The following is a 16,427-nucleotide window of genomic DNA, read 5'->3' on the forward strand; positions in this document are numbered from 1 at the left end:
AAATGATTCACTGGAATTAAGACGTAATTATGGTATGCTTGTCAAGTTTAATATAGCTATGTAAACTTAAAATGGAATCTAATTAATAAATTACTAATAGAATTAACTGAACTAAGTGTTAGTAAAACAGAAGTAACTTGTTTTCTCATACCACAATGTTTATTAATCTCTACGTCATTTGTTTCTTTATCTAAAGATCCATAAAAGTAAAAACTATGTAAATATAAAGTAAGTATAAATCTTATTTTTTATATACTGAGTTCTAAAACACATAACAACTTTTAACATCTGTAATAAAGCAAATGCTAAGTCTAGTAAATTTTCCTTTGTTAGAGTATGTACTGACTCTCTCACATACAGTTACTGAAGCCAGGCTGAGAACTCTCAGAATACTAAACTTGCCAATGTGTGAGAAGTTTCGGAGAAATTCTGACTGTCTTCTTTTCTTTCTTAGACTGCACTGGGTCTGTGCATTTCCTACAGGTTCCCTCAAAGCCAGAGGTGCTAGAGTTACAGGCAGCTCTGAGCTGCCAGAAGTGGGAGCTGGGAAACCAACTCAGATTGAAAGACCCCAGCATACTAGCTTAGCCTAACGCCATTTCAAGTAAGGTCTGAAAAGCGCGGGGTGTCTACGGCCGGCCTCCTGGCCCCAGAAAAGGGTACTAAAGGTCAGAAAAACAACTTGGAGCCAGACAGCAGGCGTGTCAAGCTCGGGGGAAAAACCACGAGCTGCCCTGAGTTTGAACCCGGCCTCATTTGAATCGTCCAATCAGAACCCTGTAAACCATGAGCTGCCCTGAGTTTGAACCCGCCCTCCTCGTGCTCCTGCTGCCCGACCCTATAAAAACCCTCCGCTCCAGCCCGTGGGCGCGCCAGTCTCTTGAGCTTCTTGAGGGACTGCGTTGCCCTGGGTACCTGTGTTCCTGAATAAAGCCTCTTGCTGTTTGCATCTGACTCGTGGTCTCGGTGTGATCTCTGAGCGAGGGTCTCTCCAGAGGGAAGACTGCCTTCGGGGGTCTTTCAAGATCATTTGGAAGAAAAAGCACTCTGAACTTCAGAGCTCTCTCTCTAGCCCCCTACATGACCATTTTCTTATTTTTCTTACATATTACATTTTAGTTGCTCAGCATATTTCTAACATAGCAAATCCTATGTAATACATTCCTGTCATTAAATTTATTTTTAACACTTTTAAGTAACATAAATACAGATCCATGGTTTTGGGTGATGTGCTACATTAATGCTTTTTTTTTTTTTTTTTGCATTTAGATTATACATGAAAATTAATCTTGAGGGGCCAAGGACCTGAATTTGTTCCTTGGGTCCCATGTGTGAAAGGAGTGAACTACCTCCCTATATCTGTCCTCTGAATTCTACAAATGCAGTAGGATACACACACACACACACACACACAATTCTTAACAAAATAAACTTTGAGTTTCTTACCTTCACAATGTTACCAACAACAAGCTCTTGGTTGTTTTCAGTATCTGATAAAAGTTGTTTAATCCCATTAATACGATCACGAAAGTCTTTTGCATTTAATAAACCTGTTATGACTTTAATGTACTCAGCACTTTCTAAGGAATTTCGAGGAGCTGGTTTTCTGGGGACTTCTCGAACGTCAGTTACTTCCCTAAAATGAAAGATAGATTTCATTTTTACTTCCCTACCTAAAATTAAAAATTCTTACTATAAATTCAGTTTTTAATTTCAAGAAATGATTGATGTAGCACATCTGTGTTGGGAACTCCTAAGATGTCTCCCTAAGACAGCAGATGATTTGCTGGAAGGACTCACAAAGTCAGCATAGTTTTACTAATGACTGAGATTTACAAAGACAGACACCAAACAAAATCTGTAGGGGTAAAGGCACATGAGTCCCAAGTCTAAAGAAAATCAGACACAAGCGTGTTTTTGTTTGTTTGTTTGTTTGTTTGTTTTTGTTTTTTTGAGATAGGGTCCCACTATAGCTCTTGGATGGCCTAGAAATTATAGACAAGGCTGGTCTCAAACTCAGAAATATCCGCCTGCCTCTGCCTCCCCAGTGCTGGGATTAAAGGCGTGCTCCACCATGTCTGGCTAGATGCCAACTTTCAAGGGACCTTTCGCAGTAGCACTGCACAGAGCACATCCACTGTGACATGTTGTCTAACAAGGAAGCTCACTAAAGGCCAAGAGTCTTCCCTGGATTGTCATCTTGTCTGCCTAGGATGTGACAAAATCCCAGACTCCTGAAGGAAAGCAGGATAGATTATGCACAATAAACAGCCTTACAAATTGGAGAACAGTACACTGCTCTTCAAATCCTATTTTCTAATACTAGTAAAGATTCACTTCACAGGCAAGTCAAAAACAGCATTTTTCTCCCAATCAATTTACTTTGTTGGTCTTGTTAATCTTTTTTCTTTCTTTTTTTTCCCCCCGTAGAGACAGGGTCTCTCTAAATAGCCCTGGCTGTCCTCCAGTAACTCACAGAGATCCACCTGCCTCTGCCTCCCTTAGTGCTAGGATTAAAGGTATGCACCAAGTCTGTCCAAGAACAGAAGTTTTAAGCTGGATGTGGTAGCATACATCTTTAAATCCCAGCACTCCAGAGGTAGAAGCAGGTGGATCTCCGTGAGTTTCAGGACACCTAGGGCTACATAAAAAGACCCTGTTTTGAATAAACGAACCAATAAATATAATAAGTAGAGTAACAAAGGAGGCACTGAATGTCAACTCTGGCCTGTGCATGTATATACCTAAGAACATGCGTGTGCATGCACCTCCCCCAGATCTTTATCTAAAACATAGGATGTGAAACTATGGTATTGAAAGGCCCTTTTCAAGGCCATTTGTTATCTCAACTCATTCAGACCACAGTCCAACATGCCACATAGACCACATAGACTCATTTGGATAGCAACCTCTTGATGCACAAATACAAATACTATTCCCTGACTCAAGGATCATTACCTGACCAACCAGCATGAGATGAAGAAGGGGGGACTTTATCTTACTTCCTACAGTGCTCTAAGTTCAACAGGAAGTAGTAAGAAATCAACTCCATAAATCCCTTGGGCCCTATCTCCCTCTACTCTGTTACATAGTTATTTTTTCATTTTCATTTTTTTTAACGCAGGCATAGAGGCTGGAATCCTGTGTCACAAATGCTGCACCTAAGATATTAGCCATGCCTTTTATCTAGGGCCTTCGTGAGCTCCTAAACTCCTATCATATAGCAGCTTCAAGACTTGTGGAACACTGTTAAATTACTGCCTTCTATCTTACCTAACACCTTTAATAATCTGCTAAGGTCAGAGACCCAGATCTTCTAACCTGAGACGCCTTCCCTCTAAACTCCTATCATATAGCAGCTTCAAGACTTGTGGAACACTGTTAAATTACTGTCTTCTATCTTACCTAACACCTTTAATAATCTGCTAAGGTCAGAGACCCTGATCTTCTAACCCGAGACGCCTTCCCTCTAAACTCTGTAAACGGAAGGAATTTCCTTTTTTTTCTGTGGGTTGCTGTTGGAACCTTCTGTCCCACTTTCCACGTTGTGAGTGGCTAGCATTATTAAAACATTTTTTTTTGATGTTTGTGTATATGTACAATGTATGTGCACATGATGTGTGGGAATGTAGGCCCTCACATGCCATGGCACTCAGGTGTCAGTGGTCATTGTCCACCTTATTTGAGACAAGGTCCCTTGTTATTTATCACTGCATAGGCCAGGCTAGCTGGCCAGTGATCTTCCAGGAGTGCCGTCTCTGCCTCTTATCTAGTAGGAGCACTGGGCAGCACACAGGGCTGCTGGGTATTGATAAAGGAGTTCTGGGTACTGAAACCCAGGTGCTCCTGTTCACACAGCAAGCACATCATCCAATGAGCCATCCACTCCGGCCTCATTTTTGTTTGAGACATGGTCTTACTATGATGTCCAAGGCTGGCCACTGAGTTCATTATCCTCCTGCCTCAGCCTCAATAGTAGCTGGGATTACAGGAGTGATCTGCCTGAAAACAAGAGCATTTTATTGTTTTTTTTTTTTTTTTTTTTTTTTTTTTTTGTTGTTGTTGTTTTGTTTGTTTTTTGAGAAAGAATCTCATTCTGTAGTTCATTCTGGCTTGAAATTTGGTATGTAGTCCAAGCTGGTTTAAAAGGAATCCTCATGCCTCAGTCTCCCAAGTGCTGTATTACAAGTGTGAGTCATCATACCCAGCAAAAAATTTAAAGAGCATATTTAAATGAATGAGCCCAGGCTGACCTCAAAGTTACTTTGTAGTCAAGGATGACCTTCAGTCTGCTAAGTGTTGGGAGATAGACATGTGTTAGCACTGTCAGTTTATGAGATGCTGAGCATCAGACCCGGGACTTCATGCAAGCTAGGAAGGTACCTACCAACGACACCCCTGGCCCCACCCTGTGCATGCGCCAACTCTAGACTTGAATTAATAATTTATACTGAAATACATAGATAATTTTAAAGATATATGTATATAAAAACCGTAAAATTTTGCTGGCTGGTTTTATGTAAACTTGACATAAACTAGAGTCACTAGAAAAGAGGGAACCTCAATTGAGACAATGTCTTCATGAGATTGGGCTGTAGGCAAGTCTGTAGGGCATTTTTTAAATTAGTGATTGATATGGGAGGACCTAACCCATTTTGGGTGGTGCCAACCCTGGGTTCTATAAGAAAGTCTAATACTGGTGAGTTCAGTAACACTACAGTTTCACTAAGGTGCATGTAAAGTTTCCAGAAATATATAACTACTCAATTAAATCTAGTCATCTAGGTACTTACTGAACTTTTAAGAATCATTAAGTTTGACAAATACTACAGAGTTAGGTCATGAGAACATGCAGTTGAGATAATGAGGATCATTTCTCAAACGGTATGGACTCTCACATTATCCTACCTTTCAGTTGAACTGAAAACATCTCGAGAAACAGACGATGATCTCGTGTGTCCAACACTGCCAGTATGAGATCGCCTTCCTTTTGCTGACGGCGTGTCTAGCGGGATCTCTCCCAAACCCTGTAAGGAAACACAGTCAATGGGAGACAGAGTTAAACTAGCAGTGCAGTAACGTACACAATGGCTTTTCAGAGCAGCCTGGTAAACACATTACGTGTTTTATGGAGCCTGGAGAGATGGCTCAGTGGGTAAAAGCACTTGCTGGGCATGCCTGATACCTGAGTTCAACTACTGAGACACACCTCAAAGTGGAATTGAATGGGGAGAGCCAATGCTACAGAGTTGTTCTCTGACCTCCACGTGCTCACGATGACATGCTCACAGACACACACAGACACACACAGACACACACACACACACACACACACAAATGATAAATGTGTTTCATAAACAGGTTGTTTTTTTCTTTTTAAGATTTATTTATTATGTATACAGTGTTCTGCCTGCATGTATGCCTACACGCCAGAAGAGGGCACCAGATCTCATTCATTATAGATGGCTGTGAGCCACCATGTGGTTCCTGGGAATTGAACTCAGGACCTCTGGAAGAGCAGCCAGTGCTCTTAACCTTTGAGCCATCTTTTCAGTCCCCTAATAAACAGGTTTTTTTTTTTTTTTTTTTTTTTTTTTTTTTTTGGTTTTTCGAGACAGGGTTTCTCTGTGTAGCTTTGGAGCCTGTCCTGGATCTCACTCTGTAGACCAGGCTGGCCTCGAACTCCCAGAGATCCGCCTGGCTCTGCCTCCCGAGTGCTGGGATTAAAGGCGTGCGCCACCACCGCCCGGCTCAATAAACAGGTTTTTAAAGGTACTAGATACATAAGATATCTTGGAAGTAGTGGTGAACTAACAGATTTTGATGTCAGCATTGTAAAATAAAGGTATGTTAATACGCTATAGAATTATATACTCTCCCACCACCACCATATTGAGGATTAAATTCTGGGCTTTGCCTATTAGTGATCTAAATCACCATTACTTATAAATGCTCTTTATTTATCTTAAACAGGTCTTACCATGTAACTGCCTGGTCTGGAACTCACTACAAAGACCAAGCTGGCCAAATTCACAGAAATCCACCTGCCTCTGCCTGCCAAGTGCTAGGATGAAAAGTGTGGCCGGGCGTTGGTGGCGCACGCCTTTAATCCCAGCACTCGGGAGGCAGAGCCAGGCGGATCTCTGGGAGTTCGAGGCCAGCCTGGGCTACCAAGTGAGCTCCAGGAAAGGCGCAAAGCTACACGGAGAAACCCTGTCTCGAAAAACCAAAAAAAAAAAAAAGAAAAGTGTGTACCACCTAACCTTGTCCTACTCTTTAAAATTTTTTTAAAAAAGGACTATTTTATTTTTGATTATGTGTGTACATATAGGGATGTGTACATTGAGAACAGTGCCTATGGAAGCCATTAGAGGGCGTAACTCCTGGGGCTGGAGTTACAGACAGTTGTGAGCTGTCCACTGTGGCTGATGAACTCAAGTCCTCTGCAAGAGCAATATCACCATTACTAACTTACTTACTGAATTAATTAATTAATTAGTTAATCACTGAATAATTTTTCCAAACCTTAAAGTAATTTTCTCAAGGCTTAAAGTTTGTAGAGAAAACAAACATAGTCCATAAATAGTGAATTTCTATATGACATCAAGAGTGAGAATAAACACTTGGTTAGAGCTATTTTAGGCTCTGTGGGTAAAGACACTTGCTGCCAAGCCTGAGAGTGTGGGTTGGAGCCCTAGGATCCACATGATAGGAAGAGAAAACTGACTCCCACAAGTTGTCCTCTAACCTACAAACACACTTATCATGTCACGCATGCACGCATGCATACCACCCCACACACACCACCCCACACACACCCACAATAAAATATTAAAATATTTTTATCTTTATTGTACTGGAAATGACTCACAAATATAATCAACTTCATTTTAGTCAGTTGTTTGCATGGCTATTTTAGTAAGTTCTTTATGAGTAAGAATCTCTATGAAATAGTCACTATTAATAGACAGAAAAATTGCTCTAAAATGCCTGTTACTGTGTATCTTTGTAATATCCCTTTTTAAACGAGTCCTCCTTACACCATGTCATTAAAAAAAGACATGAAGTTACAATATAAATATTATACATTACATTAAACACAGTAAAAAATAAATATATTTTTCACATTTTACTACTATCCTCATTTTATAAAAATAAAAATTCCAGTTATAGAAATGAAGTGCTGAGCTGAATATTATAATGCAATTACAATGCAGAATTATAATGCAAGTCTTACAACTATAATAGGCCAAATAACATCCTACCATATTTAATGCTTTCTTCAAACAATGCCCTACCATCATGTAATCTTCTTTTCAAGATTTATTTTAAAAATTATTATCTTCTGTGTTCTGTTGCCTATAAGCCTGTGCACCACACATGGGCCTGGTACCTGGAGTGAGAAGAAGATACTGGATCCCCTGGAACTCAAGTTACAGACAGTTGTGAGCCTCCATGTGGGTGCTGGGAATTGAACCTGGGTCCTCTGCAAGAGAACCTGTGGTCTTAACCACTGGGCCATCTCTTCAGCCTCATAATTGAAATCTTAATAACAATAAACATTTACTCTTTACGCCCTATAGTATATACATCTACTTAGAATCGCAGATTAGCCCTATTTCAAAATGGGTAGCATAGAAATAATCTAAAAAACAACTGTTTCTATCCTTTACATTTCTGGAAAAACACACTTTGTAGTTATTTATATTTATTTATTTCTTAATCTATTACTTTATTTATTTCTTTATTTGGAGGACGGACTGGGTTTTTGGCAACTGGGTACTATGTTGTTAAGGCTAGACTGACAGCCAATATGTAGCTGAGGATAACCTGAATTTCTTTGATTCCCCTGCTTCTAGTTTTCAAGTGCTGTGAGTGCTTGGCTTATAAGCTTTGCTTTTTAAGTTGTTTTATACAACAAACTTAATTTACATACCTTTTGCCGTAAATTCTTAACAGATTCTTTAATATATGGCAAATCTTTTGATGGGATATACTTTTCAAGCATTTTTTCAAAGTTAGGATGACCCATCATGAGGAAAAGCATCTTTCGACCATAATACCTATGGATTTGATAGAAATGCATTAGTACTTTTTCCTCTATTAACAAACTGTTTCTGTGCCTGATGCACTTTTCCCAATGGGTGGGGCTGGGACATAGAGACTGCTGATCCCTTAGGTAGGAAATCACTGAAATTCAGATACACTGACTGTCCTTGAGAGAATAACATCCCCCTACTCTCCGCCTGCCCCCTTTTAAAGTCACTGCAGCTTAAATCTTTCAGCCACGAGTCAGATGGAAAGTACAAAGGTACGGCTATTTTTGTTTGTTTAAACGCACTACGGTTCATATTCAAGCTTGCATTCTGCAGAATCAAGAGCTAAGGGAAGTGCATCATCTCTGTCTTGGGCTCCTCAAACACTGACCTTGCTGCTCCCCACCAGCCAACGTCTGACCTTGGTTAACCTTCTCTACATCTGTCTTTCTGACTCTCCCTCTCCTTTTCCAGCCCAAACTTACCTGGATGCCACTCTTCAAAATTTTATTCTGTCCTTTACAGAATGAATTTTAAAAATGAACCCAATGTCAGATAACACAATTAAGGTTGATATGCTACTGAAATGGTGGGGTAGTCTTCAAGCTAGAATTATGTTACAGAAAACTAAACATAATCCTTTTAGGGTAAAGGAGCCAAATGTCAATCTAGTAGAGGAATGGCAGGCACCACAGAAGTGCACACTGGAGAGACCTTGGGACAGAGATCTTAGCAGCACAGTAGAACTCTTAAGGGAGGATCAGCCTGCAATAAGTTACAGTCACACTTGTGCTGACAAGTTTCATTACAGGAGGCTAGAAGACTCAACAGACAAGGTTTGTGAAAACAGGATGCAGAATGATCTCAGGACAGTCTGTCAAGCAGATCTCTTCAGATGTAATGAAACTGCAGGAAAGGATGTGACAGCAGAGAACCAGCAGGAACTTCCCCACAAACAGAATCAGATCTACAACTACTCAGGTAAGTACAACTACTCAGCTAGGCCCTCTGGACAGGAGAGACAGCTGTTTAGCTTGATCCTCTTCAATTCTTGTTTGGTTTGGTTTATGTGAGGCAGGGACTTACTGAACAGTCCAGGATAACTCAAGCTTGAGATCATCCAGCCTACTGTAGCTTCCTGAGTTTTAGGATTACAGGTATGTACTACTATGCCTGACTCCCCTCAATGTTTCTAAATGATTTTATTTGTTTGTTTTATTGTTTCAAGATAGGGTTTCTCTCTGTAGCCCCAGATGTCCTGAAACTCACTCTGTAGACCAGGCTGCTCTCCATTCAGAGATCCACCTGCCTCTGCCTCCTGAGTGCTCGGATTAAAGGTGTGTGCCATCACTCCCAGAAATTATATATTTCTCACAGAAAATTTTAGGTTTTTTTTCAAGACACTACTGGTTACCATGTCCAATCTTCCTAAATTTACAAAGACTGACCAACAAAGACTAAATAACTTACTGAAGGCCAACAGTGACGGAGACGAGAAACTTAATCTAGGCTTCTGACTAAATAAAAATTTTCTGCCACCATCATAGGTATCATACTATAAATATTATCTTGTCTTCTTTTGTTGAATGTTAGTAACCTTCCTAAACTGGTTCAAGTAACAGTACCAGAAATTCATGAAATACTCTGAGTATAAATACATTATTTTCTGTTGATATGTTGTAAAGCATATTCTTGTATTTTACCTGTGTACCTCTTTCCTAGATTATTATCTAATTGCTTTAAAAATGTAATTTTCCCCTAAATATATGACCTGACTTTTGCCCACAATGAAGCTGCCACTTTTCTGCCCATTACAGTCTGTGTCACTTGGCAGCTTACTACTAAGGATTATGAAGTGCATCTGCACAGTTGGAGAATTCCCCATGTGCTTGCTCAGCATCATTTACAAACTGGCAAACAAGACTATCCTCAGTATCAATGTGAGGCTTCATATTTCTCTTTTGGGAAAATGCTCATCTTTAAAAAAATCTTGTTTTCTCCTTGTAAGGCCTTATTTCTAAAACTCGGGGGCCAGCAAGATGACTCAGTGGGTAAAGGCAGGTGCACACCATGGCATGTGTATGCCATGGCACACTCATGGGCCACACACAAAAAATAAATAAACGCAAATTTGTAATTAAAACAAAAAAAGACTTAGAAACATTACCAATTATTCACCTGGTTTCTTGTGAGCTATCTTGAGCGAACTTAGCGGCAGCAGGCAATAAGCGTTCAGCCATATCCTTTGTTCCAGATAAAATACGCTCTGGCTCCATGAATTCTACTACATCTGCTAAGTGCTGGGCTGTACACCTTCTTACTGCAATGTGCAAATGGCTGCCAAGAAAACATGACCAGATAAATGGAAGCTGAGGCGTCACCTATTCCCAACAGTTGTAAAGTTTAACAAACTCCTCAAAAATTGAACAACTTCTCATTTTGAGGGGGAGGTTCCAAGGGCAGATGGTGGGTACGAAGGGACGGGGAAATGAATGGATAGAGATGCATGATGTGAAAGACACAAAGAATAATAAAAAGAATAAATTAAAAGAAGGAAAAAATTAACAACTTCTCATCAATCACCCTGGGAGGCTGATATGACAAATGATTCATGTGAGTTCCCTCTCCCCAAGAAGATACATAAATATGTCAATTCTTTTTCATTTAATAAGATTTGCTTTACAGCCTATATTGTGATCAATTTTAGAGAAGGTTCTATGGGCTTCTGTAAAGAATATGTATTCCATACCTGTGAGATGGAATAGTCTGTACATAGCTATTAAATCCAATTGGTCTGTTTGCTATTATTATGTTTAGTGTGTGTGTGTGTGTGTATGAAAGAGAGAGACATAGACATGCATGTGAGTGTGGCAGCACACATGTCAAAGTGCTTATGCGGAGGTCAGGAGACAACCTCAGGGGTCGGTTCTTTTCTTCCACCATAGGATCCAGCTATAGAATTCAAGTAGCCCGGCTCGGCAGCAGGCACCTTTACCTGATGAGCTATCTCATCCTATGCTGAAGTTTATTTGTTGATATTTTAAGTTTGGCTGATCTATCGAAAGACTTTTGTAGGACAATGAAGTCACACACTATACTGAATCTAGACCTTTCTGGCCTTTCATTTCCTTTTAGTGTTTCTTTTCTAAAGTTAGGAGTCTCAACGTTAAGTGCATTTGCTATTATAACTTCTTGATAAATTGTTCCCTTTATTAATATGTATTAATTATCTCTTGTGATTAGTTTTGATTTGAACTCTATCAGGTATCAAAACAGCTACACTAGCTTGATTCTGGCTCCCATATGCTTAAAATGTTGACATCCACGTTTTGCCTCTCAGTGCCTTTCCTAGTGGGGTGTGTTTCCTATAAACAGATGGATTTGATTTTTAATTTAGTCAGCTGGTCTGCATCTTTTATTTCTATTTATTTACTTTGCGGCAGGTTTTCACTATATAGCTCTAATTAGCCAGGACCTTGCTAGGGAGCCCAGGTTGATTTCTAACTCAGACATCTGCCTGCTTCTGCCAAGTGCTGGGATTAAAGGTGTCCCGCCAACCCTTTTTTCTTTTGTTTTTTCAGGACAGGGTTTCTCTGTGTGGTTTTGGAGCCTATCCTGGAACTTGCTCTGTAGACCAGGCTGGCCTCAAACTCACACAGACCCATCTGTCTCTTCCTCCCAAGTGCTGGGATTAAAGGTGTGCACCACCACCACCTGGGTTACTTTCTTCCTTTTTTTTTTTTGAGACAGAGTTTCTCTGTGTAGCTCTGGAGCCTGTCTTGGAATTCTCTTTGTAGACCAGGCTGGCCTCGAACTCACAGAGATCCACCTGACCTTCTTCCTCTTTAGTGAACAGTATTCCTTGAAGTATTTCCATCAGTGCTAGTTTGGTTACCATGAATTGCCATAGTTTGTGCAATTTGTTGAAATGTCTTCATTTGTCCACCAGATTTTAAAGACAGCTTTGCTGTATATAACAATTGTGGTTGGCAGTTACTTCTATGGCTTAAAATATCATTCCATGCTTTCTGGACTTTGATTATTGCTGATAAGAGATTTGATGTTATTCTGACATGCCTGTCTTTGTAGGTAAGCTGGTGTTTTCCCCTTACAGGTGGCTTATTTTTGTTTTTTAAATCATTGATTTAGGTGAGTATGTGTATCTGAGCATGTATGTGGCTATATATGCTGTGTGCAGTGTGGGGGTCAGAGGACAACTGTGGGAATAGTTTGAATCTTGCACCATGCAGGTCCTGAGGATCAAACAAAGGTCATCAGGCACGGTGGCCGGAGACTCTGCCAGCTGAGCCCTCTTGCCAGCCCCCTCCTCATAGCTTTTAATATTATTCCTCTGCTTTGCACTTTGGACAATGCTTTTATTAGCATTTATTAATTATACATAATGGGGTTCATTACAACTTTTAAATTTTTCATTATGATCCATCAGGGAGAAGTTTTTCTTGGTCATGTCTATTTGAAGTTGTAAATGCCTTTGTGTTTAGAGTTCCATTTCCCATACCAGAATCACAGGCAGCTTCTAGCCTACCATCTTATCTTAAAGTCCCGATGTACCCAGAAGTGAAAAACATGACTGACAATAGTTTAACATATGTGATATTATTAGAAAAACAATATTATGGTTCTTTTCATGCTTAACATATAATTTTTATCATAGAGAAATTATATTTGCAAAATTTGCTTTTATCCTTCCTATGCACAGAAGCACAATTTACGTTTTAGTTGAAGGGTATTTCAAAGTTACTTTGAACACTACCTTTGTCCTCCATTGAGAAGAGAGATGACTGCACGTGCAGGAGTTACATTATTAACCATAGCTCTCAATGCCTTGTCAACATCTTCCCTTATGAATGTATTCGATTCTCCAGCCTTGTGCAGCAACGCTCTTACGGCAGTGTCTAGTTCTTGATCCATGCTCTTTTTCAGGTAAGTGAAAAGGTCACTTAAACACACCACAGCAGCACGGGACACTCCAGACCGTAAATTTTTCACCTAAAAACAGTTTTGAAACATGAACTTTCCCCCAACATGCTGTTAGAAACACAGCAACATCACTCTGGAATGGGTTTTAACATTAAAATAACATATCTGATTATATGAGCTCGATATGCAGACCAGGCTGGCCTTAAAGTCACAGAGATCAGCCATTCAAATATGACAACTTAAGAATGTTCTACTTTATATACAAGTACACTCAAATCATGTAATACAGAGTTGTCTAAACAGTTTGAAAATCAAGTAAGTATGTAGGATAATTCCTAATTAAATAACCCCAACCTATCTAAAAACATTACCTCTTGAACTACTGCAAAGTTTGTTTCATGCAGCTTTGTGTTCAACAAGTCAGAGTGAAAAGCAGCCAAGCATCGGATAAAGTTCAGTCCCTCCATCTTCTTCTCCCTATGGACAGACAAATGACAAAACCATCTTTGAAATGGGATTTAACTAGAACAGAATCTCAAATGTCTTTTTTTTTTTTTTGGCAATGAGGAAACTATTTTTTTCCTTAATAGTTAGTAATCTCAAAAATCCATGTAAAGAACTTTTTTTTTTTTTTTTGGTTTTTCAAGACAGAGTTTCCCTGTGTAGCCCTGGCTGTCCTGGAACTTGCCCTGTAGCCCAGGTTGGCCTCATAGAGATCCTCCTGTTCCTCCCTCCTGAGTGCTGGGATTAAAGGCGTGTGCCACCACAGTGCCACCATAAAGAACTGTTAATAGCAAAAACCACCCTAAGAGTCATGCCAGCCCAACAGTGTTGGTGCATGCCTTTAATCACATCACTTGGGAGGCAGAGGCAGGTGGATGGATCTCCGTGAGTTCAAGGCCAGCCTGGTCTACAAAGTAAATTCTAGGACAGCCAGGAATGTTACACAAAGAAACAAAAAAACAGACAAACAAAACACACACACACACACACACACACACACACACACACACACACACACACGCATGCAAATGTCATGCCAAGTTATTATTTCAGTAAAAGTACCATCTTCTTTCTGCAAAGTAGGAGACAACAGACAAAAGTTAAGAAAAGCAGTTAGGGGGGGAAGGAGGAAGAAAACAACTACTTGTTAGTTCATTAGTAAGGAAAGAACTCAAAAGCAGTGAAAACTACCAGTTATTTCTATGGCTTGAATTTATCTTTCATTATCGGACTGAAAGGGTCAGAGGAAGTGAGTGGATACTAACCAAAGAGGTTGGGACTCAGCTGGCATTTAGGCGTAATATCAGATTTGATGGTTTTCATCTTGGTATAAAGAACGTGAAGTATGGCAATACTGCTCATGTTCACTGTGTGTGTACTATCTGTGAGTATGAGTATACACCACAGTGTGTATGTGGAAGCCAAAGGGTTTTCCGAAAGAGCTGCTAGTGCTCAACCTCTGAGCCATCTCTCCAGTCCAGATGTATTTTACTTTGAATTATGGGTATATGTGTATGTATGAACACGTGAGTGCAGGTGCCCATGGAGTCCAGAAGAGTGTTAGATCCCTTGGAGCTATAATTACAGTTAACTATAACCTATCATATGGATGCTGGGAAACACAACCAAGTCTCTACAATAGCAACAAGTGTTCTAAACCACTAAGCCTCTCTCCAGCCCTAGGTATTTTAAATTCATATATTCTTTTGTCTTTTTGCTTGTGTTTTTTAGGGACAAGGAAATATACAGCCCAGGAACCTCAAACTTACTATGTAGCCGGGCCTGGCTTTACCCCCGACCTTCCTGTTCCCACCTCCCAGGCGATCTGATTACAGGCATGCACCACCTCCAGCTCTCTAACATACAACAGCAGAGGTGAGCACTCACTATAGAGACATCTGTCATCTAAAATATATGCTCTCTGGCTCTGTACAAGAAATGACAGCTAAGGAAAGACTGTCCCTGATGTACAGAATAAAGATAGCTTAGAGAACATCAGAGGACTGAATTCCACAGTACTCCTAAAGGAAAACAGAATAAAAGAATCAGAAGGTATTACAGCAGGAAAAGAACCAAAGGACTGAGTTTTTAAGGCCAAGTGAAAAAAATTTACCAAAACGAAAGACCAGGAAATGAACAGGGTAGGTTTAGCAAAATAGTGACTGTGTAGTTTTAGTGAAGTGATTCCTAACTGAAAGCCAATTAAAGAAGGTTAAGAAGGGAACATGAGAAACTGTAAAATCAATGAAATTTATGAGACTGTTCGGTTTTGGGGGAGAGGTAGATAGAAATGGGGAAAGCATAAGCTTATGGAGATTTTTTAAATTAGAGATATATGTTATAGAATACTTGGGGTGGGGATCAATCCAACCTGGCACATGTCAAGCATGTGTGTTACCACTGAGCAACACCCCAAGATCAATGACACAGTTTGATGTTTATGAGCATAGTCTAGCAGAGGTAAAAACTCATTAGAGTTCAAGTGAATTATGACATATATAGTCTAATGCCAAAGGTTTTGCATAAGTCAAAATGAAGCTAAACTATGACCTTATGTTATATAAATTAAAACATAACTGTTAATACATCTGGGGCAGAAATAGCTACATTAATAAGTTCAAAAGACTCAGATGCCTAAGAACTAAATAATCTTCAATGATACTATGTGTGGGGGATCAGCCCCTACCTTTTCCCCCAGGGTACTCTTGAGGAGTGAGGGATAAGAGATTTAGATAGAAGGACAGAGGGGAGAGAGACAGATGGAAACACAGGATAGCCTCGGGAGGGCCTGAATCCTTATCCATCAGCCCCTTCTGTCTCTTCTAAAAGGCTTTTCATAGGAATGCCAAGGGGTGGAGCAAAAGACCTCCCCCAGCACAGCCAAGTGCAGACCTTCCAAACACTTTATAACCACACACACGGTAAATCCATTCCCTTATGCAGCACTGCTGGGTAAAGCAAGCTCAGATCTCACTAGGAAACATCTGTGGGCTCAGACAACTATGCATAGTATTAAGAAGGGTGTTAACCTACCAGTCCTCATCAGCTAAAAGCCGTAAGGCTTCTGTTAGGGCTATTTCTGGTTTGGAAAACGGTCGTAATTCCAATGAATCCATTATCTCTGGACTATGAGTGACAGAAGATATTCTTTCTTTATATTGTGGAATGACTCCAGGAGATGCTTCACCTGAAACAAAACATTAAATAAGTCAAGAAAGAACCTTTACATAAAGGATATAAACACATCCAACTATAGGTGTTATATGAATATTTCCTCATATAACATTAGTTTATTGTTAAAGCAAATAAACAAAAACTTTGCAATAATTCCAAATTACATTTATTTAAAACTGTTTCTTTTGCCGGGCAGTGGTGGCTTATGCTTTTAATCTCAGCACTCAGGAGGCAGTGGCAGGCAGATCTCTGTGAGTCTGAGGCCAGCCTGGT

The 16,427-nt window shown here is 40.0% G+C and overlaps 1 protein-coding gene across 3 annotated transcripts in view; it reads right to left on the reverse strand.

Moving 5' to 3' along the window:
* Togaram1 (TOG array regulator of axonemal microtubules 1) overlaps positions 1 to 16,427 on the reverse strand; it is a 66,982-nt gene that overhangs the window by 7,764 nt on the left and 42,791 nt on the right. For 2 of the 3 annotated variants that reach the window (XM_006986936.4, XM_006986935.4), the window contains 7 exons: positions 16,014 to 16,167; positions 13,349 to 13,454; positions 12,811 to 13,046; positions 10,215 to 10,373; positions 7,937 to 8,063; positions 4,909 to 5,027; positions 1,447 to 1,636 (listed from right to left, as the gene is read on the reverse strand). In XM_006986936.4, coding sequence (XP_006986998.1) covers positions 1,447 to 1,636; positions 4,909 to 5,027; positions 7,937 to 8,063; positions 10,215 to 10,373; positions 12,811 to 13,046; positions 13,349 to 13,454; positions 16,014 to 16,167 — 1,091 coding nt within the window. Of the gene's footprint in view, positions 1 to 1,446; positions 1,637 to 4,908; positions 5,028 to 7,936; positions 8,064 to 10,203; positions 10,374 to 12,810; positions 13,047 to 13,348; positions 13,455 to 16,013; positions 16,168 to 16,427 lie in introns of all 3 variants that reach the window. The other variant, XR_013044253.1, reaches the window with a different exon arrangement.

The sequence above is a fragment of the Peromyscus maniculatus genome, chromosome 14 (assembly GCF_049852395.1).
Source record: "Peromyscus maniculatus bairdii isolate BWxNUB_F1_BW_parent chromosome 14, HU_Pman_BW_mat_3.1, whole genome shotgun sequence".
NCBI classification, from domain to species: domain Eukaryota; kingdom Metazoa; phylum Chordata; class Mammalia; order Rodentia; family Cricetidae; genus Peromyscus; species Peromyscus maniculatus.